General features: G+C 35.1%; 1 protein-coding gene across 2 annotated transcripts in view; it reads left to right on the top strand.

Moving 5' to 3' along the window:
• The window catches only part of Trhde (thyrotropin releasing hormone degrading enzyme), a 402,871-nt gene that overhangs the window by 297,142 nt on the left and 78,870 nt on the right, over positions 1-26,859 (top strand). For both annotated transcript variants that reach the window (XM_028877977.2, XM_028877978.2), the window contains 2 exons: positions 8,898-9,031; positions 9,144-9,199. In XM_028877977.2, coding sequence (XP_028733810.1) covers positions 8,898-9,031; positions 9,144-9,199 — 190 coding nt within the window. The remainder of the gene's footprint in view (positions 1-8,897; positions 9,032-9,143; positions 9,200-26,859) is intronic.

Below are 26,859 nucleotides of genomic sequence, written 5' to 3' on the forward strand. Positions count from 1 at the left end.
GCCAACATCAAACTAAATGGAAGAAAAACTCAAAGCAATTCCACTAAAATCAGGAACAAGACAAGGTTGCCCACTCTCACCATACCTATTCAATATAGTACTTGAAATTCCAGCTAGACCAATAAGACAACTAAAGGAAACCAAGGGGATAGAATTTGGAAAGGAAGAAGACAAAGTATCATTATTTGCAAATAAATGATAGTATACATAAGCAGACCCAAAAATTAATAGGGAACTCCTACAGCTGATAAACATCTTTAGTCAAGTGACAGGATACAAGATTAACTAAAAAAAAATCAGTAGCCCTTCTATATACAAAGGATAAATGGGCCGAGAAAGAAATGAGAGAATCAACACCCAAGATATCAAAGATCTTGGTTTAACTCTAACCAAGCAAGTGAAAGCCCTGTATGACAAGAACTTCAAGTCTTTGAAAAAAGAAATTAAAAAAGATTTCAGAAGATGGAAAGATCTCCCATGCTCATGGATCCATAGGATGAACATAGTAAAAATGGTCATCTTATCAAAAGAAATCTACAGATCCAATGCAATCATCATTAAAACTCCAACACAATTCTTTCCAGAACTTGAAAGAACAACACTCAACTTCATACAGAATAATAAAAAATCCAGGGTAGCTGAAACAGTCCTATACAATAAAAAAGCTTCTGGAGCTATCACCATCCCTGATTTTAATCTTAGTGCCTCTACTACAGAGCTCTAGTAATAAAAGCTGTATGCTATTGGCATAAAAACAGACAGGTGGATCAAAGGAATAGAATTGAAGACCCAGATGTAAACCCAAACACCTTTAGACACTTGATTTTTAACAAGGAAGGCAAAATTATACAATGGAAAAAGGAAAGTATCTTCAACAAATGGTGCTGGTCTAACTGCATGTTTTGCATGTAGAGGAAGGCAAATAGATCCTTATCTATCACCCTGCACAAAACTTAAGTTCAAGTGGATCAAAGACTTTAATATAAATTCAGATACTTGAATCTGATAGAAGAGAAAGAGGGAAATAATGTCTATTGCATTAGCGTAGGAGACAACTTCCTGAACAGAACACCAATAGCACAGTCACTAAGATCGACAATTAATAAATGTGACCTCATGAAATTGAAATGTTTCTGTAAGGCTAAGTACACCATCAATAGAACAAAACAGCAATCTATAGAATAAGAAAAGATCTTCACCAACCCCATATCTGACAGAGGGCTTATTTTCAAAAAAAGTAAATGTAGTTGAAGTTTTTATATATAAAGAATTCAAGAAACTATATATCAACAAACCAAATAATCCAATTAAAATGAGGTACCAATCTAAACAGAGGATTCTCAACAGAAGAATCTCAATTGGCCAAGAAACACTTAAGGAAATGTGCAACATCCTTAGCCATTGGGGAAATGCAAATAAAAACGACTCCGAGACTCCATCTTATACTGTCAGAATGGCTAAGATCAAAAACATTGATGACAGCTTATGCTGGAGAGGATGTGGAGTAAGGAGAACACTCCTCCATTACTGGTGGGAGTGCAAACTTGTACAGCCATTTTGAAAGTCAGTGTGGTGATTTCTCAGAAAACTGGGAATAAGTCTACCACAGACTCAAATATACTTCTCCTGGACAGAGGGCACATTTTTAATCCTACTCTGTGGCAACCTTTTTTTTTTTTTTTTTTTAAAATCAGGCTTTCCCTTTGGGTAAAAGAAACAGGATTCCTCTTGGTATTAAGTAATTGTAGGGCCAGTGGGGGGACTTAGGCAAGTCATCAAACATTCTTGTAGGTAGAAACAGGCCTCAAGGAGCTGAAAGAGATAAGATTCCATTTTCTTTCTTAATATCTTCAAATAAGACATAGTGAGCTATTTCAATTCACTGTCAGAAAGAAAGCTATTTCTCAAATCAAATCTATATCATTCATGCTAGAGTGTGAAGCAGGTTCTTTCTATTTCTGTTTTCCATTGACTTGCAGAAAAAGATAATTATCTTTTATGTAACCTTTCACTTAATTCTAGATGGTCAAGTGTGCTCATATTTTAACATTCTTACTGCTTTCTCACAGGCTAGCAATTGATATTGTTTTGCTACTTTGTAGAAAGCATTTTAATGTCACATGTCTTTTAATTTTGAGTAAGATCAGGTATAAATATACAAACATTGATTTTCTTGTAGGTATTGTTCTTGTAGGGATATATATATATATATTTTTCCATATATATGTATATATATATGTGTATATATAAATGCATTACTTTACTTTTAATGCTTACTTTACCATAGTTTGGTGTTTCTCCTTAGAAATAAAATGCTTATATTTTCTCAATTTCATTCCTTAGAGTTAGCATTTATACCATGGTTCTAGGTCAATACTTACATATCTTTATAAATGTCTTTTCCACTCACAGAGCTGTTTTATTTATCCATATACCTTGTTACAAAATGATGAGCAAGAATGCTGAGTTGCCATTGTAATGTTGTGATTGTTGACATTATATATACATGAGAGAGTAATATTCAGATTCAAAACAAAGTATCTTTGGAAGGTGGTATGGAAATGGAGAAATCAGAAAAAATGCTTTAATTTAAACTATGGTTTGATTTAGTGATTGATTCTCATTGAACACATTTCATAGGTCCATCGCTAGCAAATCTTGTTATAATATTCTCTTAATCACATGAGTATGAAAAATAATGAATGAAAAATAATGCCATGGTTATCCTTGTCCTATTGATGGATTTGCTCATTCATTTTTATTAAAATTAACCATTTTGCTTAAGCTGAGTATTGACCTGACATATTGCTTGTGTTGATCTCTATGATTATGATACACATTTGTGCAATTTGTTAAACACAAAATTCTAGGAGGGTACTATTGCATAGACTGTGCTGTCTTTTCAAACTATATAAGACAATGTAAATCATTCCCACTAATGCCTAGCAAGTTCTGTTTGATGTACGTGTAGTCAAGGTAAGATGCCAGGGCTTGCGGGAGATGCCATATTAAATAAGTGTATCTTGGAATCTTATAAATGTAGAATCAGGGAAGAAAGGGTCATAAAGAAAGAGCAATATCTTGTGCTACCTGATCAGTCCCATTCTGAATGTGTTCCACTTTGTTTTGAAGTCTTTCATTCTGAGGACTAAAAATAAAATAAAAGAGAGTTCAGGGGAAAGACTAGATTTTGTATCCTTTCTTTTACATGTTATTTTGCCTCATTTAGCTCAAAAGATGATGAAGTAATAACAAAGACAATTATTAAAAACTTTAAAAATGTTTTACTCCTATCACCATAAGTTAAAATAAATTATAATTTAATTATGTTATCCAGTGAATGTTTTGTAATTTTATTATCAGTACTATAGATTTCACTTTACAATATTAAGGTAAGTCATTGGTATGCAATATCTATCAATTTGATCAAATTAATCACTTTATTCACAATTCATTTTAAAGATACATTGGATAGATAATCAATTGACAGATAAAGTACAGATCATTATACCAGCTTTTATATTTTTAAAAGCAGGTTAAAGTGGTGTTTTTTTTTTATTCTTACTATGGAAATAGAAACAGGCCAAACATATATGCATATAATAACTTGTATGCTAACTGGCTATTTCTGAATGGTGAAAGAAAGGAGGTAAATTTAATGCCAAACATCAGAGATGAAAAGATGCAACGCTGAAGATAATTTTATCCCAAATATTAAAAATGGCCTTATGTGTAGCCATTTACTTACAATCCACAAACCGTGAAAATCAGTATTATCTCTTATCCACATTTTACAAATGTGGAGATCAAGTTTTGATGCCTGCTTGCCCGATGTGCCGACTGTTTAGCCAAACCCCAGACACATACTTTTATCATAGGTCACTTTGCAGCTCTATTAGTTACTCAGCAGTTTTTTGGAAACTTGTATATGGGGATTTATGGGGTTCACCAGACATTGTTTCATCGGATTGTTACAAGCATCGAGTAAAAAAAAAATCGTTATATGCTGTATTTCTGGATTGGTTTCCCCTGTATAGTCATACATGCTATTCTAACTGATGTTTCTACTTATATTACTTTTAATTATAATTTCTACCAGTAGCATATTGGCTAGAAATGCTTAACTATCATTTCCACAGTTTCTATAAAGTAAAATATATAATAAAATACCAATTCCTGTATGCCTTGATATGGCCTGAGTCTTGTGCCAGTTGGACATAAATAAGATTTTCAATTATTAGTATGTGCACCTGAAATATAACTTCCATACTTTTTGCTACAGAACTCATCAAACACTATACCTCATTAGGCCATCAGAAAGATCTTCTTAAAATTCATTGTCTGCTATTAGTTAATTTGCAGAACATTTTGGAAATGTAATTAACTAGTACTGAAACGACATTTTAAAATCTATTACAAAATCTTCCTGGGAATTGTTTCCCAAAGATCACATTTGTAATAAAGCCATACAAATATTCATAAATAATACCAACTTCAGGTTTTAGCTGTAAGTTTAATAATAAAATGGTCTAAAACAATTGATGCCTATCTTTCTTATTTTAGTCCGGCAATGGAGAAGATAACAGAGATTATTTTCATGTTTTAATGTGCATATTCACTTGACTATAATCTACCTATAAGATTTTTAATAGAATAAATACAAATCAGGACAAATTGAATTACATGGGATTTATGCATTTCATTGTCCAATTTGTAAATAAGAAACAACTTTGAAAAATGAATTTAATATTGTAAGGTTACATTATCATTTGATGTTTGTAAAATGTATGTCATTTGTGCATATTCTTATGTTAAGCTTCATTCTACAGCTTAACCAGAAAAACCACTAATGAAAAATATCTAAATAATGGGGTCTGAAAAATGTCTTGGAGGTTAAAAGCACATACTGCTCTTACAGAAGACTCAAGTTTGATTCTCAGAAGCCATATTGGGTGGCTCACATAATCCTGTAACTCTACCTTCATGGGATCCAGTGTCTGCATGTATCTGTAATCATGTGAATGTACCTTTGCAGGCACACACCACCACCACCACCACCACCACCACCACCACCACCACCACCACCACCACACATGCATACATATACAGTTAAAAATAAATAAACCTTAAAAATAAAATTACCCTTGGGCTGGAGAGATGGCTCAGAGGTTAAGAACACTGACTGCTTTTCCAGAGGTCCTGAGTTCAATTCCCAGCAACGACATGGTGGCTCACAACCAACCATAATGAGATCTGGTACCCTCTTCTGACTTGCAGGTGTATATGCAGACAGAACACTGCATACATAATAAATAAATAAATAATTCTTTGAAAAAAAATTTAAAAAATTAAAAAAATAAAATTACCCAACAAAGCATATCAAGTTGAGGCAGGACCAAGCTCCCCACCCCCCAGCATCAAGGCTGAGCAAGGCATCCCACCATAGGGAACAGGTTCCAAAAAGCAATGTCAACAAGTAGTGCTATGAATTGCCTCTTAGAACTGCTTTCATTGTCTCGCTTAAGTTTGGGTATGTTGTGGGTTCATTTTATTCACATCCATTGTATATCATATATTTAATATAGTTATATCAAAGGAAAAATCCACCAAGCTGACATTTCAATTCTTAACATCTATGCACGAAGCACAAGGGCACCAAACTTCATAAAAGAAACAAGACTACAGCTTTATTCACATATTGGCATTCACTTAATGATAGTGGGTGACTTTAGCACCCTACACTTACTAATAGACAGGTCATCTAGATAAAAACTAAACAGAGAAATGTTAAAACTGACTGAAATCATAAACCAAATGGATTTAACATATATGTATAGAACATTTCATCACAAAGCAAAGGAATATACCTTCGTTTCAGCAGTTCATGGAACTTTTTCCAAGATTGGCCACATACTTGTACAAAAAGCAAGTCTCAACAGATACAAGAAAATTGAAATAACTCCCTGCATCCTATCAGGCCACCACAGATTAAAGCTGAATATCAACAGCAGAAACAACAAAGCTTATAAACTCATAGAAATTGGATAACTCTCTATTGAATGAAAAATGGGTAAAGTCAGAAATTGGAAAAGAAATTAAAGATGTTCCACAATTGAATGAATATGAAACCATAGCATACCCAAACTTTTTGGAAATAATGAAGGAGCTTCCAAGAAGCAATTCACAGCACTGTGTCTATATAAAAAATTATAAATATCTCATTTGAATAACTTAACAGCACGCCTGAATGATCTAGAACAAAAAGATAAAAAAGAAATCATGTCCAAATGGAATAGATGGCAGGAGATAATGAAACTCATGACTGGAATCAACACAATAGAAATAAACAAACAATACAAAAAATTAATGAAACGAAGAGTTGGTTCTTTGAAAAAATTGCTAAGATTGACAAACCTTATCTAAATTAAAAGCATAGAGAGAATATCCAAATTACCAAAATTAGAGTTGAAAAGGAGGACATAAAAGACACCGAGGAAATCTAGAAAATCATAAGAACATACTTTAAAAATCTATAGTTCACCAATTAGAAAGTCTAAAATAAATGAATAATTTTCTCAATACATACTGCTTACCAAAGTTAAATCAAGATCAGATAAACTGAGCTCTAACTCCTAATGAAATAGAAGCATTGATAAAAGTCTACAAAAAAAAGCCCATGACCAAAGGGTTTTAGTGCAGAATTCTATCATATTTTCAAAGAAGATTTAATGCTAATAATACTCAAATTATTCCCCAAAATGGAAACATAAGGAACATTGCCCAATTGATTTTATGAGGCCACAGTTACCCTGATACCTAAACCATATAAAGACTCAACAAAGGTAATTACACACCAATTTCTCTATAAACATGCAAAAATTCTCAATAAAATACTTGCAAACTGAATCCAAGAACAAATCAGAAAGATCATCCACCATGATCAAGTAGGCTTCATCCTAGACATTCAGGGATGGTTCAACATACATAAATTGGTATATATAATCCACCATTAAAAACAGACTGAAGGACCAAAAAACACATAGTCATCTCATTAGATGCAGAAAAGACCTCTGACAAAAGTCCAGCACCCCTTCATGATAAAAGTCCTGAAGAGACTAGGGATATAAGGAGCAAAGAATTATAAGCAACTACAAAATGAAATGCTGAGAGCAGGGGAAATAGTCTTCCCTAGGGAAGAGCACACCAATTGTATTTCTAATAACAAATTATCAGCCTTGAAATCATACACTCAAGTAACATTATACAGACTGAGCTGGTTATAGCTGTGTATTTAGGAATCTATTAGTATGCACATTTACATTTAATGTAAAGGAGGCCATGCATTTTAAAGAGAGCAAAGACATGTGTATAAGAGGGTTTAAAGGAAGGAAAAGGATAGGGGAAATGATGTAATTATATTTTAATACCAAACAGTAAAAGAAATAATTTTTTAAGTTCGGTATGTTTGGAGGCAATCATGATTACTTAGGGAAAACAAGATCTTCAACACTTAAGATTTAATTTTTTCCCCAATTCAGAAACGATTATTTAAAGACTCTATTTATTAAGTTACTTTTGATTGTTAAAATCCTCTACGAAAAGAAACTTTCTGATGAAAGCTGAGAGCATCATAACTTCAGGGATATAAGTATTTAGAGAGAAATTTGAAAACATGTCCATTTAGCAAAACATCAGTGGGCTCTCCCAAGATCCTGTGACCACAGCCAATTTAGAGTGTAAGAACAGTATAAAGCATAAATTTGATTTCTATTACATTTCACTTTATGGCTGATTTGTGAAAATTGTTATCCTGTAATATACATTGGATTAGTCTACCTCATAAACATTTTTTTATGTACTCGTTATTTGAGAGTACTTATACATTACCTCTCTTAAAGGATTACAAGCATGTTTTTGTTTATTATAATTGATTCTGATTTGTAAGATCTTAACTAAAAAGTCTATGGTTTTGAGTCTTGGAAGTTAAAACACACTTGTATGCTTTTATTTTTGGTTGGTTGTTTTCTATCTGATGTCAAATTGTGTCTGTGTGTGCAAACTTTAATTCAACGTCACTCATTCCATGAAGAATAAGCCTCAAGTGCAACAGAGAAATTATTGCAATTGTGAATGATCATTGTTTAGTGAAGTATATGGTAGCTAATTCTCCACAAGTGAAAGTAACTCCATGCCATAGTTGAAAGAGTTAAATACGTAAGAGGTTCTAACATTTTTCTTGGCCTTTGCTAATTGACTTACTTGATGAACACAAGTTCCACTCTTTCCCAATTCCACTAGGAAGGATGCATTCTTTTTGTTCCTAATTCTATGTGGAGCTGTTAGAGTCTTGAACAATGAGGCCCCCTTGTTCTGTCATTATTGGTGGTTTTGAAAAGCCTGCTGTTTGTTTGCACTCCTAGGAAAACATGAGAAATAAAAGCCAAAAAGAACAATGACTTTCACATAAGTAAGCACCATTGTTTTGATGACTTTAATCCTGAATAAAACACATAAAATATATGTCTAAAGATTTCTTTTGTTCTAGTTGTATATATACATACAATCTAATTAAAAGCCACATGAATATAGTGGGGGAATTATAGACACCATTTATTTCAAGAATGAAAATTGTGTATAGAATAGAGTTCTGCCCAGAACAAATGTGCTAATTATAAAAAAAAATCATTAATTGCTGTAATAATGAGTAACCAAATAAAAGCTTTCTAACCAATTTTAGATAGAAGGGATTAATTAAAGTTTAGATTTCAATTACATTTTAGGGTGACATTTTCTTTAAATTATTGGTAATGCTGTTTGTGGTATTTGAAAAGACTTCCTTTATTGCATTTTATCTCTAAAACTTTAAAAATCTACTTACTCTCACATACTGCTTTCAGAACATCACAGAATAGCATACTTGGACAAAGGAAGCTGGATCCTTGGAAACATCAATCAAACTGGCTACTTTAGAGTCAACTATGACCTAAGGAACTGGAGATTACTGATTGATCAATTAATCAGGAACCATGAGGTACATCCTTGATCTATGTATCGGCAATCTGTTTTGAAGTGTGAACACCTGTCACTTTAGTGATCAGAATTACCACTTGCCCATCCTTTCTTTTTTCTAACTGGCCTCATAGGTACTGTCCGTCAGTAACCGTGCTGGCTTGATCGATGATGCCTTCAGCCTGGCCAGGTATGTTTTACTCTGGATCTTCACAAGAAAACACATGCCTGTAAGATGTCTGCATTAATTTAAATTATATATTATGTATTCATATGTATACATACATTTCTTTCTTATGATATTTCTGTTTGTATCTGATTTATATTTAGTGCCCCAGACTCTAAATCAATAATAGCCATGGGATATTTCCAAGACAGAAGCTTTATCAGTCTCACTGCAGGTTCAGTTAAACACTCCCAAGATTTGTGTAATCTCTTCATTAATGAACTCTATACACAATGACCATTGGGCCACATTCTAACTTTTGATAGAAAACATCTTCAAACATTAGCAATAGTATTCCTCACAAATACTAGGCTATTTTTAATTTAAAAGGTATGTTTGAATATTATTCACTATGAAAAGTTTATGCTGCAAGACAGAAACAAATATTTTACAGCATATCAATCATTTTTTTCAAAAGATTGTGATGGATTTAATAATAATAATATTAAGTTACTTTCATAATTTGATTTATAATGTTAAAGTGAGTTATTTCCCTCAGTGGTCATCAAATGAAAGAATGTTGATTGAGTTACTTGCTAAATTTGAATACAGCATAGTAAAATGGACCCCATCCTTTAATGCTTTACACTTTTTCATATTTAGGCAGTTTTTTTTATTTAATAATCTATTTTTACAAGCTTCAGATTGTGATATGGAGATCTGTCTCTATTTTAATTTAACATAGTTTGCTACATTTTTCCTATTTGTGTGAATCTAATTACTTTTGTTTGTGCAAATGTGAACACAAGACTTGAGTTAGTAATAGGTTTTGTTCATTCATGATATCTGAAACTGCTTTTATAGTTTTTTTTTTCCCGAAACAGGGTTTCTCTGTGTAGCTTTGTGCCTTTCCTGGAACTTACTCGGTAGCCCAGGCTGGCCTCAAACTCACAGAGATCTGCCTGCCTTTGCATCCTAAGTGCTGGGATTAAAGGCGTTCACCACCACCACCCAGCCTGCTTTTATAGTTTATGTGCTCAATCAAATCTCAATTCTCTTACATATGTTAAAAAATTCCCCCATTCTCTGGGACCAGGACTTATCCTGGGTACGTGAACTGGCCTTTTAGAGTACATTCCCTATGGTTTGATGGCTTACCCAGCCTTGATGCAGAGTGGAGGGGCTAGGCCCATCCCCAACATGGCATGACAGCCTGTATTGACTACCCAAGGGAGGCTTATCCTCTATGAGGAGGGGATGGGGGTGGGATGCAGGTATGGGGGAAGTAGGGAAAAAGGAGGGAGGGGGAACAAGGGTTGGTATGTAAAAGGAAATAAAAAAAATTAATAAAAAGGGAAAAATAATACTCCATTCTCTGTGCCATTCTAATCCATCAAAACGGATGAGCTTACATGCAGAGCACTTGATAATTATAAAATTTCAGTTCTGCAACCAACTAAGGAGATTGTTGTTGTTGTTGCTGGTGGTGGTGGTGGCGGTGGTGGTGGTGTGTGTGTGTGTGTGTGTGTGTGTGTGTATGTAAACAAGCAATGTCCAAAAGGAAGTTTACAGGACAAATTCAAGATACTGTAATAATGACACAGAATACAAAAAGCAACCACTCTGACCTTCCCCTTAGCTGTTACCACAAAGGAGCACAGGGCAAACACTAATTGCCTTTCTTTTTGGCACGCCATGAGGCGGCAAGCCACGCTGCAGACAGAACCCTGCTACTCACTGAGAATACCCCAGGATGAGTTTCTACAAGGAAGTTTCTATAAAGATCAGACTCATTAAAACTCTCTGGGTCACAAAAGCTTGCCACAGAAGCCTGGTTACCTGAGTTTGAGCCTCAGAACTGACAGTGGAGAAAGAAAACTGAATTGTGAAATTGTCCTCTGCCCTCCAAATGTGAATGCCATGGTCCATGTCCACTTGAATTCACGCAAACACCTCACCTCACACACAAACAAACAAATAACAATAGTAAATAAAAATTTAAAAACCATTAGTTAATTAGTATTAGACTAAGCCGTTAATTGAGCAAAGGTAAGCGAGGGCCCTTCCATGTTGTTACACCATCTTAGTATGGAACACTTAGAGCAGTGGAAATGGACAAAGACCTATGAAGATAGTGATATATGAAGACAATGGCTAAGATATATAGTTTGCTCTGCAGAATACCATGAAGACCTTGAAGAAAATATGAGGTTTACAAAACTTATGTTTACACAAAAATTTAGAGAGTTCACTAAATCATGTTTACTAAATCATAAGAGAGTATGTTTATGATTACAGTAATACTTCATTCAGACAAAAGCAGAAAAATAGAGGGAAATGTTGAACACAAAGAATAAAGGGTTAAAAGCAAAAACCACAACAAAAACCCTAGTACTAGCAACTATTATTAAATATGCAATATGTGCACACATCTATCTGTTTTCATAAAATATAGGCATCTCTCTCTTTAATGGCAGAGTTACTTTAGGACCCCCCACAGACACCAGAATCTGTGAATGTCCATAGTCTTACGTAAACTGACATACTACTTATATATACCTATGCACATTATTAAATAATCTCTAAATTCTTAATTACTTAGTATCTAATACAATACAAATACTATATAAACAGTTGTATAGGAAATAATGACCAGGAAATTATATTTCTGAAGATCTTAAAACTTTGAAATGTATAATCTTATTACTACTTATGATAAAGATGAAAAAACCCCAAAGTATCATTGACTTCATATTTACAGTCTGTATTACTGTTTAAAAATTGATTCATTACTAGTGAAAGTCAATAAATAGAAAATAAGTTATATTTCTGTAAGTGCACTCTATATACTTGGACTTAAGTATTAAGTATTTTGTGTATTCAAATAAATATTTCATCTTTTGAAAATTCTGTTTATATAAATGTCTTTTAAGCACAAGGGTTAGTCGGGTATTCCTTGGCCTCTTTGTAAATTACAAGTGAGAAAGAGCACATTTTCATCAAACACAAGCAAGTTACAAACAAAGCTGAGGTTAATGACCTCTAAATCTTAGTGATTGCATCCAATGACTGCGCTTTCCATGGCTATTTCCTAGTGGAGACTTGGGTGTTAAGGGAGATTATTAGGTCACGTAGTTGTGGATGTATAGATTCTAAGTGTATATGTATAGGGAAGGTGGTTGTTGAATATCCAACAATGATACAACAGAGTACGTGAGTTCAAGGCCAAGGGAGGTTGTCTACTTTACGGAATTCCTATCTATAACATCCTCCTTATTTCTTTGGATTATTCTTCACTTAAACAGAAAACAACAAGAAGAAATATTTAGTCTCTGGCCTTGAGTACAGGCTTGTCCATCCTTCCATGGAAACTAAATATGGCTTCTTGGTCCAAATTATGTTTCCACTTCCTGATAGTTCTTCATAATTCAGAGGAGAGTGCTTGATGTCATCTTGGTGGTGACCGTCACTTCATTTAATATCTAGTACAGAATTATGCTAATATTTATGTAATCATAACTTTTCCAGGCTAGAGACTCTCACGTCACTGTTTTGGTGAAATCAACTAAAATCTTTTACTAAGTTTTGGTAGTTTTTAGCTTTGTAAATATAGAGCCAGTGTTGTGTTGCATGGTGGTAATCTCAGAATTGGAGAGGTTGAAGCAGGAGGATTGCTATGAGTTCCAGGCCATCCTGGGATACAGAGTAAACATGTCCCAAACATTGAGACTAGCAACGAGCAAAACAAAAGGCGTGTACTTGTACCTTCTAATGATAAATTATTTAGACCAACAAAGAAAAAGTGTTAAGACTTAACTTCACCACATCTACTACCTACCATTGCTTTATCTTCCTCAGAGGTAACATTTGGAATATTTGGTATATATTATACCAGACATTTTTTCCCCTCCAAACCTTTATGCTGTTAAATTGTAAAATCATGAAGAGAGATTTATTCTGTTCTCTGAGTCATTTATAAAAATAAATCTTGGGAGCTTTCCATCATTTCTGAATTCTTCTTATGATGTAACCTATGGCAAGTACCCTGGACTAGTTTTCTGTTGTGGAATTTGAGGATAGAAAAGGATAATATATTTGAAAACAATCAAGGGAGTGTATTTCGAAGTTTTTCTCAGTCAGATCCTCTCAGCCGTATGGAAGGTACAATTCCCTCAAATTCTGCATTAAAGCAAATGTATAACTATTTAAAACTTGACAACTTGCTAGCTCAAACTATTATTTAGAAGTTATTAAATTACAGTCAAAAGAATATTTTTATATGTTTACTATCTGTATCTTTCTTAATCTGAATTATCACTTAGTTAAAGGCAGAAATTACAAACTTAATAGAAAGCAAACAAGTATTTTTGCTTCTACACTTTGTACAGTTTGGGGGTATTATTCCATTCAGTAGCATCTATTTGCATGTTTTCTGTATCACTTCACTGACGTTTTGTATTTCATGGTGTTTCATCATTAAAAGGCCTTTCATTTATACATCAAGTAAGATATTCTGGTTTTCTATAAATTTTATTTTGTTTTGTATTTATCTCCCCATTATTCTTTCCTAAACCAATTTGTATGTATTGGATGAAAGAACACTCATTTTTTTAAAGATTACCTAATTTCTTACTAATTAGCCCATCCATATTTGCTTAAAAATAATTTCTTTTTCATTTTGAAATATCTTTACCTTCATATAAAAGGTCATGCTAGTGAATTAGTTTGATTTTGGTTACATTATCACTATATTCTTTTATTTATTGGTACCACATCATTTTTGTCAGTTTAGATTTATAATTATTATGTGTGGTAAAGTATCTTTTCTTATTCAATATCTTACATTTTATATAAATTTTAAAATCATTTTGGTGAATTCCACAGAGTCCTGAAAGAGATAGGCATTGGGTTATAAGTGAATAGATAGAGAATAATTTCCTTATGTAAACTTTCCATTGCCAGTGTATTACTTATTGCTATTTGTTTAGGCCCTTAGGTGAAGCCCTATGCTTTTAGAAACATGGGTTTTGGGAACACTACCTCATTTCTTTTTTATTAAAGATATATATGTGTAGTGTTGTATTCTCCCAAATAATTGTGCATGCTAATAAATTTATCTGGGGTCAGAGACAGAGCAGCCACAATATTAAACATAAAGGATAGGCAGTGGTAGCACACGCCTTTAATCCTAGCATTCCAGAGGCATAAATCCATGTGTTCAAGGATACAGACAGGCATGGTGACTCATAACGCCTTTAATCCCAGGGAGTGGTGGTAGAAAGCAGAAAGGTAGATAAGGTGTGAGGACCAGAAACTAGAAACATTTGGCTGGTAAGCATTTTGGCTGGTTAAGCTTTCAGGCTTTTGAGCAGCAATTCAGCTGAGACCCATTCTGGATGAGGACTCAGAGGCCTCCAGTCTGAGGAAACAAGACCAGCTGAGGATCCAGAGAGGTGAGGTAGTTGTGGCTTGTTCTGGTTCTCTGATCTTCCAATTTACCCCAATACCTGGCTCAATTTGATTTTATTAATAAGAACTTTTAAGATTCATGCTACACATATGGCTACAAAAAATGACATAATTTCTGTGCTTACACATCATAGTTTCATTTCCTTGTTTTTCATGGAACTTCTTGCAACGTGCATTTTGTTAGCTCTTCTATATCTTCTGCATGACTCACTTGTTCCTTGTTTAAGGACTCTCTTACAACACAGTGTTGAGCATTTCTTCATTGAATGCAGAAAATAGTAGGAGGATCTGAAAAAGTATAACTGCTCTAAGAACCCACAAGACAGGAATGGCTTTTCCTCCTTCCATAGATGGTTGTTTAGATATGGCATTCTGCCCTTTCCTAAGGAAATGGGGAAAGAAATGGCTTAGAAACTTTTGCTGAAAATGCCTTGACTGACAAGACTTATGTAATGACCTTCCCACTCAGGTTTGGAGATGACAAGATTCCCTCTTCAGGTGAACAGGGGTTTTGAAAAGACTGATCATAGATCCTGAATCCCCCTGATGCTATCTACTGCTTTGTGAATTCTTATTCCATGAGGGTATTTAATTTTAGAGTTCTTTCTTCAATTCATACCAACTTTTAAAGAGCTTTTTGCTTTTGGCATAACTATTTTTCACAATTGTGTTAAAAATTGTGATGGTTGAGGTTATTTTTGTTATTATTATTATTATTATTATTATTATTATTACTATTATGGTTTTTAGAGATATGGTTTCTCTGTGTAACAAATCTGGTTTTCCTGGAACTTGCTTTGTAGACCAGGCTGGCCTCAAACTCACTGAGATCCACCTTTTTCTACCTCCCAAGGGCTGAAAACAAAGGCATGTGCTACCACACACAGCTAGAGATATTAATAATAACAGAACACCAATTCTTATATGCAGTTTATTGTACTCACTGGACACAGAGAGAAGGGTGGTTGTCTAGCGTTTCATTAGACTCTTTTGAGGAAAGTATTCATGTATGTTTATGCTTTTAGTTCTTTTCGGTTAAGCCACTGGATTGTGTGTGCAAAGGAATTAAAATTAAATATTTATAAATCCTAAAAGTGATAAAATTGTTTATTACAAATAAGATTTATTGTTGGCTCTATGCTTCCAATCCTCTTCACTGAATAAAAGCTGTTAAAATGACTTCACCAGTATCCTCTCAACCTTTCTTCCTAGTGGAGGCTTTCCCACACTGTGTATCTGTGACTCATAGTGAATCTTTTCATGAGATTCATGTCCATCCCCAAAAGACCACATCTCTCCCATCCCCAGGCTGTGGACTCTAATTATCTATTTGTCATCAGCTGCAAGTGCACATCTTGGGACACACAAGAGAGTCACCTTGAAGCCTGCTTTGTTTCAAGCCTTCCTGCACGCAATTATTTAAAAATCTGCATCCAAAAGGTCTCTAAATTGGGCTGAGTTTTTTTTTTTTTTTTTTTTTTTTGCAACACCTCACCACAGATAAATGTTAAAAATAGTCTGAAAGCATTTTCAGGACATTTTACTGTAATGAGCTGGGAGTCTTCAGCGTTCTTTCTTTTATAACCCAGTAAAAACTGAGACTATATTTCTGGATTCTTCCGGCTACTGCTGTTCTGTTCCTCCAGGCAAATGTTGGTTTGCTCAAGGTAGGAGAATGGGTTAACTTATTCCTTTAAGCTGTCTTTAGAAACCTGTTGAGGGCGGAGCCACAGACGTCCTTGGGATAAGGATTTATGGAGGTATTGTACCCACTACTTCTGAGACCTAGTCATCTCCTGAGGTGTTAATGGTGGCCCTGTGGCTCTTGAGGATGGCAGCTTCCTTACAGATTTTTAAATCATGTTGCATTAAATCAGAAGCAAATTTGTAACTTTCCCACACCAAAATTTGTGTTCCAGCTCTTCAAGAGAGAAGGATTTTAATATTAATGTCTAATGCCTGCAAGTGCTGAGTGGAGAGCAGAAAAGAGGAATTTTGACATTACTTCATAGGTTTGATCCATTTTCATAGCAAACAGCTTATTCTCTGAAGTTAAAAACTTGGGTGGATGTCTGCAGGTTACATGATTTTTTTCATTTAAACATTCTTTTTGTGATAAATCGGTAGTCTAGGTTTCCAAACTGTAGTACAATTATATTTGATAAGTCTATGTGTTTGTGTTCTTCAGTAGCTCATGAATTAAAAGTTGTTTTATAATTTTCTATCACATGATTTCTCTCGTATATTCCCAATGTAGGTGTACTCCTGGACATACATGACAAAAATTCTCATTTTCACTGACTCTCTAATTGTTTTGAAATGTAAACCTGAGAGTTCATAGGAATGGTTTGGAAATTCTCATGGATTTCAAATACATATCTTTTCTTAAGTGATTTATTTAGGTAGATCTCACCCCAAAATGTTCATTTACATGAATAGATTTGTAAGGTGTTATTTTAAAGCTGAATTCTAGTAGGAAAGACAAAACTTTTTTTTCTAATCAAGCTTCTTAAGATGGGAATATTTTTTTAAATAATTATTTTTTAAGATTATAATAAGATTGCATTATTTTCTCCTTTCATTTCCTTTCTTCAAACCACCTCCCATATATATGCCTCTTTGCTCTTTCAAATGAATGGACTCATTTTCCAATAATTGTTGTTATAGTGTGTGTACGTTTGCATATGGTTGTGTGTGTGTGTGTGTGTGTAAATGTGTGTGTGTGTGTGTGTGTGTATACACAATCACCCTAAATAAATAAACCCAATCTGTTCTGTGTGTAGTGTTACTTGTATGTATATGTTTTTAGGACCAACCACTTTATATTGGATAACCAATTGGTGTACTATTTTCTGGGAAGACTATTTCTCTGGCCTTCAGTATTCCTTAGTTGCCTGTAGTTCTTTGTGTAGGGTTGAGGTCTCTTAAGCTTTCCTCTATCCACTTTACTATGTCTATTGGAGTCTTCTTTATTTAGCTAATGATTATGCTTGATGGGTGTAGCTTCTGACATTCCTGGGAGACATAATCTCACAGCAAACTCCCTGTTCCTCTGGCTCCTATTGGCTTTCTGTACCTGCTTCTTCAATGATCACACCTTGGGACCACTTGTACCCCATTATTCATCTCATCCATTGCTCTCCCACCCACACTACACCTGCAATGTTCCCCCTTTACATTCAAGGTTTCTGCTATTGCTCCAGGTTACACACTCACATCTGAGTGTTGGAACTTGGAGCTTCAGAGAAGAGAGAACATGTGATTTTTTAATCTTTTCGGGACCGGATCACCCCACTCAGTCTGATCTTTTCTAGTTTGGATGGAGATATTTTCATGTTTGTGTTTCTCTTTCCATGAACTTGAGTTATCCCCTGTGCTGTTGTCTGGAAGCATTTGCACGTTTAGGTTCAGTGTGTCTTTGAGCAGAACCTGAGAGAATGCCTGCATCAGAGTTACCAAGGATGCTCCATATTAAATAGAATATCTCTGAGGAAACCTGAGAATCTTTATTATATTACACACTTTATATATTTCAAATACACACAACAATGTGAAAACCACTACTTAGTAAAGGCCACAGAATACATATGACATGGGATTTCATAGGTAGGCATCCTTTAGTGGCTTGGGGCTCTTAGACTAAGCATCATTCATTATAGACAGCAGACACAAGCCCTTTTGCATCCTAGAATCATAGGCTTGTCATTTAAAAACCAGAATATCTGGAAATCAATTCTAAATACTAGGTCACACTCTTCTCATTGATTTTTGTTACCATTGATACTCAATATTTTAAATGACTTTTATCACCAGAGTATCTAAGAAAGTGTCTCTAAAATAGAAAGGTACTGGAGGGTTCTTATGCAATGATGAGACTATCATGTTCAAAAGATCACATGAGCGTATATCTACAGAACACATGATCCTAAAGAGTTCAGTAGGTTAAAACAAAATTGGAAAGAGAGCCACCATATGACTTAGGTATGCCACTGTTGTGTATTTACCCAAACGACTCCAAGTCAAGTCACTACAGGATGTGACTTGCACATCCAGGTTTATTGCTGAACTACTCATAATCGCTAAGAAATGGAACAAGCTTAGATGGCCATCAGTGGATGAATGGGTTGAGAAAATGTGGTAAATCTACAGAAAAGAACTTTGTGCTACTACTGGGAAAAAAAACTGAGAAGACATTTTTAGTAAAATGGCTGGAACTGAAAATCGTGATGTTAAAGAAAATAAGTCAGATTCAGAAATACAAATATCAAGTTTCTCTTACATGAGAAACTAGGGAGTTAAGACCAAGGGTCCCCCTTAAGAAGTGTGGCACTTTGCTAGACATGTCAGAGCGACTACGCCCCTCAATAACCAATAAGCAGATAATCTACCAGGAGGAGAGCAAGCAGGGTCATGCATTCCCCCGAGGGCATGAACCCAACAGCTTAAGGAACCCCCCCATTAGGCATCACCTTTTAAACATCCATAGCACCTCCCAGTACCTCAACACTAGGATAACACTTTTATTATTTAGGTTTCTGGAGTACACCAAACACGTTCAAATCACATCACAAATGATGCTATTTGAGAAAATCAGAAACTTTGAACAATGGAAGAGAGGAGGGAACACGTAAATTGTTTCAGCATGAAATAATTGTGAATAGGGAGGCTGAGAAGAGTCGGCCCTGGTCATTTAGATCCTTGCACTTTCACCAGCGTTTGTTAGCTTCTTCAAGATATGTCTGATCTCTGTTAGGACCTGAATGCACTGACATTGGTGCAATATATAATAAAATTTAATAGGGACACATTCATGGCAAGTCTTGATGCCTTTTGCTATCCACCTAGAGTCAGGTACTCAGGTGAGTTAACTTCCCTGGTGTCTTGGAGACAGAAGACATGGCCTTATGTGATCTTCAATTTCACTTTGTCTCATAGTTCTCTTGGCATTGTTTATATTCCCATTGTTTTTTTTTTCAAATTATATATATTTTCAAAAATTAATCCATTCTTGAAATAAATAATAGCTACCTTGTTTTCTAGATTTGCCAGAGATCATGACTATTTGGTTATTAAAACTGGATTAGTGCATCAAATAATCTGTGCTCACTTCACTCAATCCCACTTGTAAAAAATAAATAATGGTTATCACATGTGGTGTTTGAACTTTATTGTTTTATTTTACATGTATCTTTTTATTCAAAGGCAAGCTGTGAGTTGATCCTTCAGAGTACCAGACTCCCATGGGTAGTCAGTGTGTGTCTGGTATATTATATAATGGATAGAAGTATAATTGTCACATTACAGAATGAATACAAGTGATACCATGAGGTAGAGAATCCAAAAGGTTGGCTGTTGTCAATCACTGTAACAATAGTTTAAACATAACAGTATATTTTGAACTGTGTTCAAATAAGTATAGAGTCAAAGTAAAGTTCACATTTTAGGAATCTTGATCTCTTAATTGTATTTCATGGTCCTGCCCATCCCCTCCTATTGTGTGACAAAATTTTTCCTGGGTATATGCAACATGGTGAACCAATGAGTTTTATTGTAGTTACTTACCGAAATATGAGTAAGGGGTTAGTTACAGCAGCAGATATGACTCCAAGACAGGAGCATCACTAAAGCCCATCCCAGCGTGGGTGACAGCTCACAAAGGGGGCAACCTGGAGCACACTGTACAGCCCGAAGGCAGCTCAGCAGGTTGAGAATGTGGTCTCCCATTCTTTGCAGCTTGTCTTGTCTGAGAATCTTCTTTGTAGCTTTGCTTCACTCCTCTGTGAAGTACTCAGCTTTTGTTACTTACTCTGAGAGGGAGAGGCGAGTGAATCTGGTCAGTTTTAGGGACTTCCTGAACATGAGCTTTACTGCTTGATGGAATGCTTTGATCTTGGGGGAAACTGTTATATAGCATCACCTTAGGAAGTATGCACCTCTGCATGGCACCTGCTTTCTAACCAGCTACAGTCATCCACACAAACATAGACATAACCAGTAAGCATCCTGGGTTTTAGTGTCTTAATTATTGCTTGTGGCAGTTTACTCAATTAGTACTTAGTGTTTAAAGGTCACTTTCTATCTTTTTATATTAAAAACACATATTTTAGTCTATGCATGCTAGAAATTCACTGCGGCTTGTCTTTTTTCCTTTTGTCATATATCTCGAATACTCACTCATGTCTTTTAATTTGGTTTCTTTTCCTAATTAGTAAGAACCTTGGCTATCAAGATAGACAAAATTGGAATTCTCACTCTATGAATTACTGACAGTTTGATTAGGAGGTTTTTTTTTTTTTATGAGGATTAAAGTAGATCACATATGTAGTGGCCCAGCATAACTAATTAGCAGACCTCAGAAAGACTATTTCTGTTCAATGCCCTCCTACCTTCAGAGTGCAGACGGCATTCCAGAATAAGAATGTGTGTCATCTTTCTTTGCTGCAGTTCATCCTGCTTTTTTGCATAATCCATTGATTTCATTCTGCAAGGACGTTTTCCCTGGGCTGTCCCAAACACTTTAGATCCATCCTGGCACTGTCTCTGAGAAGAAATGGAACAGGTAAAGGATAATTGTTTCTCCTTCAGCCAAAGAGGAGGGCAGCTGTGTACATTCAGAATAAAGGGAGAAGTTTAATAAGACTCCATTCAAAACATGACAATCTGGTTTCCCAGAGAAGAAAATGAAAATGTCTAGATGGACCTCATCTATGTAAAAAATTAAAGTGTCTTTTTTTGACATTTGACCTAGCAATATAAGTTTTTACTTCCTTATGCTTTTTATACATAAAAAATGATTTTTCATACAGTATATTTTGATCATGGATTTCCCCTCCCTCAAATCGACCTCCCTACCCACAGAGCTTTATTCTCTCTCCTCTTCCTCCTCTCTCTCTCTCTCTCTCTCTCTCTCTCTCTCCCTATCTATCTATCTATCTATCTATCTATCTATCTATCTATCTATCTATCTATATCTCACTCTCTCTCACATAAAGCTAAAAAATATATATATACTGGTTTAGTGAAGTAGCCGTAGTAAGGTCTTCTTTAAGAACAATGACTATATGAGCTATGGGTCATTTATAGTGCCAGACATAAATTCCCTCCCATTGAATGGGACTTAAGTCCAACCTGAACGCTATTAGTAACCCCAAGATATAAGTGCCACCACACTACAGCTACTTGCTCAGCCTTGGTCATTGCTTTTTCTATTCACAATATCTAGGAAATAGAAACAATGTAGATATCCTTCATCTGATGAGTGACTAATGAAAATGTGATATATATATATATATATATATATATATATATATATATATACTATAAAATACCATTCATCTATAAAGCAAATGAAATCATGAAATTTTCAGGTAAATGATGAAAATAGAAAATGTTAGACTGAGTTAGATAAACCAGACCTGAAGACACCAATATAATATCTCCTCTCTTATATATGGATCCTACCTCTGAATCTTTATATATGACTATATAACATGGAGAAACTGCAGAAAACAGGGAATTCAAAAAGGACCATAGGGTGGCAGAGCTCAAGAGAGTAGGATATGTAGTGCATATATGTTTATAATTATTATATTTTCTCAGTCAATTGTTCCCTTTATTAACATGTAATAATCTTCTTTACCTTAATAATTTCATTAGGTCTACTTAATCAGAGCAGAATATCTACAGCTAGCTGTCAGAGCTTTCATTTGCTTGACATACTGACTTCCATTCTTTCATACTCCATCTGTGGATGAGTCTTTACCAGTGAAGTTTGTTTTCTAAAGACAACAGATCTTGGATTTGAACCCAATCAGATATCATATATCTTCTTAATCACTACTGGAGGTTACCTTTACACTTCATGTTATTTTTAGAAGAGTTTGCTAATTCCTATTGGTTTGATGGTTGTTTTACCACTTGATTGGAATATTGATGGTTCTTCTTCTTTTCTTCTCCCCTATAAGCTTTTGAGACTCAGCCATTTGCTCTGTTGGACTTAATGGATCCCTGTGTATGTCTCCTTCGTTTATGTTTTCCATGGAATTCATTCTGTCATATGCTCTCATGATTAAGACTCTCTTTCTTCTTAATTTTCTGTCCTCAGTACTTCTTTAACTTCTCTCTGTAGTCCCAGCTTGATGGTCATGAATTGCCTTAGCTCCTACTTATCTTGAAATGCCCTCATTTCTCTATCCTTTTTACAAATGGTATTAATATGAGATTAAAATTTGGGTGACCATTTACTGCTCTGAATTGTGTTTTATACTATATCCAGATGTGCACAGAGAACTTTTGCATAATTATCTTTCTTAGGAAGCATGCCAAACTGACAAAAATAACATCAAAAGCTGTTTATAGTATTCCTCTAGAACTCATCAGATCAAATTACCATCAACTGGATTTTTAGCATAATGTAGAAATGCTTCCGATAAAAGTAGTGAAAAGTAAGTGTTTTCCATTTTTTTAATGAAAAGGTGGTAATTGGAGGAAAGAAAAAGGATGAAAAAATAGTTCCAAGGTTTTGTAAAGTGGAAAACATATGCACATACCTTTGCTTATGGGTCAGTTCTCAAATCCCTGGAAAATTTTTGAAATCCATGATGTTCTTCTATAATTTCATGTGATTTGAGCTCATATGTATGAAATACTTGGATATCCTTACATGAAATATAGTACCAGTGAAGAAGCCCTAATGGGTTTGGATGTAAGAAAACATCAGATTAGTAAAACCTAAAACAATTATGCCAAAGCTGTTTAATATAATTTAAAGCTGTAAGATCAGCCAATCCAGAATCTAAGAACTTGTGCTGGGCCATTTGGAATCAGAACACAAGGGAGTCACAGATTGGAAACTCCCCGCTAATCTTGTAATGCTTGGGCCCCATCAGTTCATGCCTCCAAGGGAGAGAGCTAGAAGCTTCAGATTGCTCAGCTCTTTGCCTAATTAGGGTCAGAATTAAACAGAAGTTCATTTTCCATTCTTCAAGTCAACAAATAGAAATCTTAACATGAAAAGGAAAAAAAGAGAACATACAGTAAGAAAGAAAATGCCAGTCTAGAAGTCCCCCTTTGACAAAGGTCCAAAGAGAACCAGGACTGAATGTCAGAGAGTTCATCAGCGGATCTTAACTTAAGCCCACTTCAAATTAGGGCAAAGTTCATTGAAATGCTACAAAATCATAAAATAGAATTCAAGGTGAAAATTAGTTGGTTTTATATTCTCAATGTTGAGGCATAAGGGGCATTAATTGTGAAAGCTAATGGGAAGCCATGACTGCTATCTCCAACATCCCACTGAAACTAACATTTACTCTCTTTCCACAGATAGTGCAACTAAAATTATTATAAAATATAATTATTATGCAGAATAATTATGTCATTAGTTACTTGATTTATTGCACTTTTAAAGTTCTGTCTTTTAAGAGTTTCTTTATGCCTCCATACTAGATTTATTTATAAGTAGATATCTGATTATTTCAATAATTCATAACTTACTCCTAATAGGTTTTGTTATGCATTTCCCCTTCCTCCTACTTTGTTTTGAAATTTTTATTATTAAAAAATTTTCTATTCATTTTACATTCCAACCACAGATTTCCATCTTTCCTCCTGCTCCTCAGCCTTCCCCCCAAACCACTCCCCATTCCCAATTCCTCCAAGGCAAGGTCTCCCATGGGGAGTCAGCAGAGCCTGGCACATTCAGTTGAGGCAAGTCCAAGCCCCTACCCCCTGCACCAAGGCTGAACAAGGTCACACCTTAGGCACTGGCCTCCAAAAAGCAGCTCATGCATCAAGGATGGATCCCGATCCCCCTGACTGGGGGCCTCCCAAACAGTTCAACCTAAACAGCTATTTCGTGTATCCAGAGGGCCAAGTACAGTCCCATGTACAGTCTCCACAGCTATTGGTCCACAGTTCATGGGTTTCCACTGGTTTGGCTGACTATCTCTGTACGTTTTCCCATCGTGATCTACACGAGCAAACTAGTGGTAAGGGGGATATTGGAGGGCAAGGAATAGGGGATGAGAACATGAGCAAATGGGAGTTTGGAGCTGGAACGGGGACAGAGTGGGAGAGCAGAGAAAGAGATACCATGATAAATGAAGACATCATGGGATAGGAAGAAACAGGGTGCTAGGGAAGTTCCCAGGAATCCACAAGGATGACCCCACCTTAGACTACTAGCAATAGTCAAGAGGGTGCCTGAACTGGTCTACTCCGGTAATTAGATTAGTGAATACCCAAACTGTCATCATAGAGCCTTCATCCAGTGACTGATGGAAGCAGATACAGAGATCCACAGCTGGGTACCAAGTTGAGCTGCTCTCATCCAATTGATGAGAGAGAGGAGGGATTCTATAAGCAAGGGACATCGAGATCATGATGGGAAAACATATAGAGTTTTTATTTCTAGCTTTCCTGTTTCCACTTCTTATGAATTATATTCTGTTGTCTATTGGTATTGATGGATTATCAGTTATTCATAGATGTGTGGAAAGTTGTGAAATCCATATACATTTTATATTTCATTGCATATGAAAATGATATATAGGCTATTTTAGTGCATTTTATGAACACTAATAGTTTGTTGACAGGTAGATGATATCACTAGACGACGGATTGATGATACATACATGTGTCTGAAGGTAAGTGGGTGGGGTACATAGAGCCATCATATTCATTTAATGTTATGATGAAATCACTATATTTGGCCTCGGAAAGATTATTTTGTCATTTTTAAAAGCTGGAGGATCATAACTTGATATTTCATTGAAATAAATTCAATTTTCTTCCTACAAGGAAGATACTGAGAGGCAAGAATTATACCCTTGAATTATATAAATCATATCTAACAATATAAAATTCAAGTGCTATAAGCATTCTCAAACATTCACTTACTTCAACAGTATGTCAAGTTAGAAGTGAGGAAGAGAAAAATACATATTTCTTCTTTGTTGGCTTGAATTTTTATCACTATAACAAAGTATAGAAGCTGGTGAGACACTGTCTCAATATTTATTTACTTGCTTTGTAAGTGCTATCATTGTGTGGCATCCATTTTTCACCGTTGATAAGCTAATCGGTTTTTAAAGTATGTACATGATAGTAAAACAAATGGTCCTCTCTTTATCCTCTGCAGGTTAAGTGATTTGAGTGCATCTTTAACAAACAGGCCCTGGAGAAATAGTGAGATGCTTGAGGAGTACATCATGATGTCTTTAATGAATTGGGGGTTCTTTTAATTTTGGTACTCATTACTAAGAATAATTTAGAAACCACAAATTCTATAATACAAAATTGGTAGGCAGCACCTTTTTGATATATGAAAGATTTGGACACCTATTGAAATCCATAGGCATTCAAATGTAAAGTTTGAATAGGACAAAAATAGTAATCTCAAATGATCTATTCACAATGACGTTTACTCAGAAAGACATCTATTTTGTACAATATGCTGGTGTGGGCACTAGAATACATAACAAGAACTTACAACAGCCAATATCTCAGTTTGGTTGAGAGAGTGTTTAAATAAATTTATCAAGCAAATAAGCACAGGTCAAATGGTGACAGTTGTAGAGGAAAACCATAAAGCAGAAAGAATAAAGATTTCATACAGACCAGTAGCTTACTGTAAGTGTGAGGGTTAACAGATCCATCATTTTCTACCATATATTTCATGATCAATCAGAAAAAGAGCGATAAGGGGCTCTCTGAATGAAACATTCCAGAAAGAGGATCAATGAGCGCAGATGTACTAAGGAAGGATGCTTGGCATGACTTAGCAAAATCAGATCAGGTACATATAGTTTTAATGGAATGACCGAAAGGAGTGGAGAAAACAGATGATTTTGGTAAATAAAAGGGTCCTGATAAGGGAAGGTCGTTCACACTATTGTGACAAGTGGTGCTTTTCGGTGGCATGAAAAACTATTCAACAGAAATATGAAGAAACATATTTTTTCCCCAAAGACTGATCTGGCAATGGCTAGGGAACACTGAGGAAATACCCATAAAACAGGGAGCCTGGTTATGAGGGCAGCTATGGTAAATATGCTTTGATTATGATATGGCTGTGGTCTTGGGGAGGAACAAAGATGTCCCACAGCATCTCAGTGGCCTCCTGAGTGGCAAAGATTCACAAATCTTTTACAACCGCATGCAGAAGTCTGCTTTCAAAAAGATGTTCATTATCTGATAATAGCAACACAAACTTT

The sequence above is a fragment of the Peromyscus leucopus genome, chromosome 18, assembly GCF_004664715.2.
Source record: "Peromyscus leucopus breed LL Stock chromosome 18, UCI_PerLeu_2.1, whole genome shotgun sequence".
In the NCBI taxonomy this organism is placed as follows: domain Eukaryota; kingdom Metazoa; phylum Chordata; class Mammalia; order Rodentia; family Cricetidae; genus Peromyscus; species Peromyscus leucopus.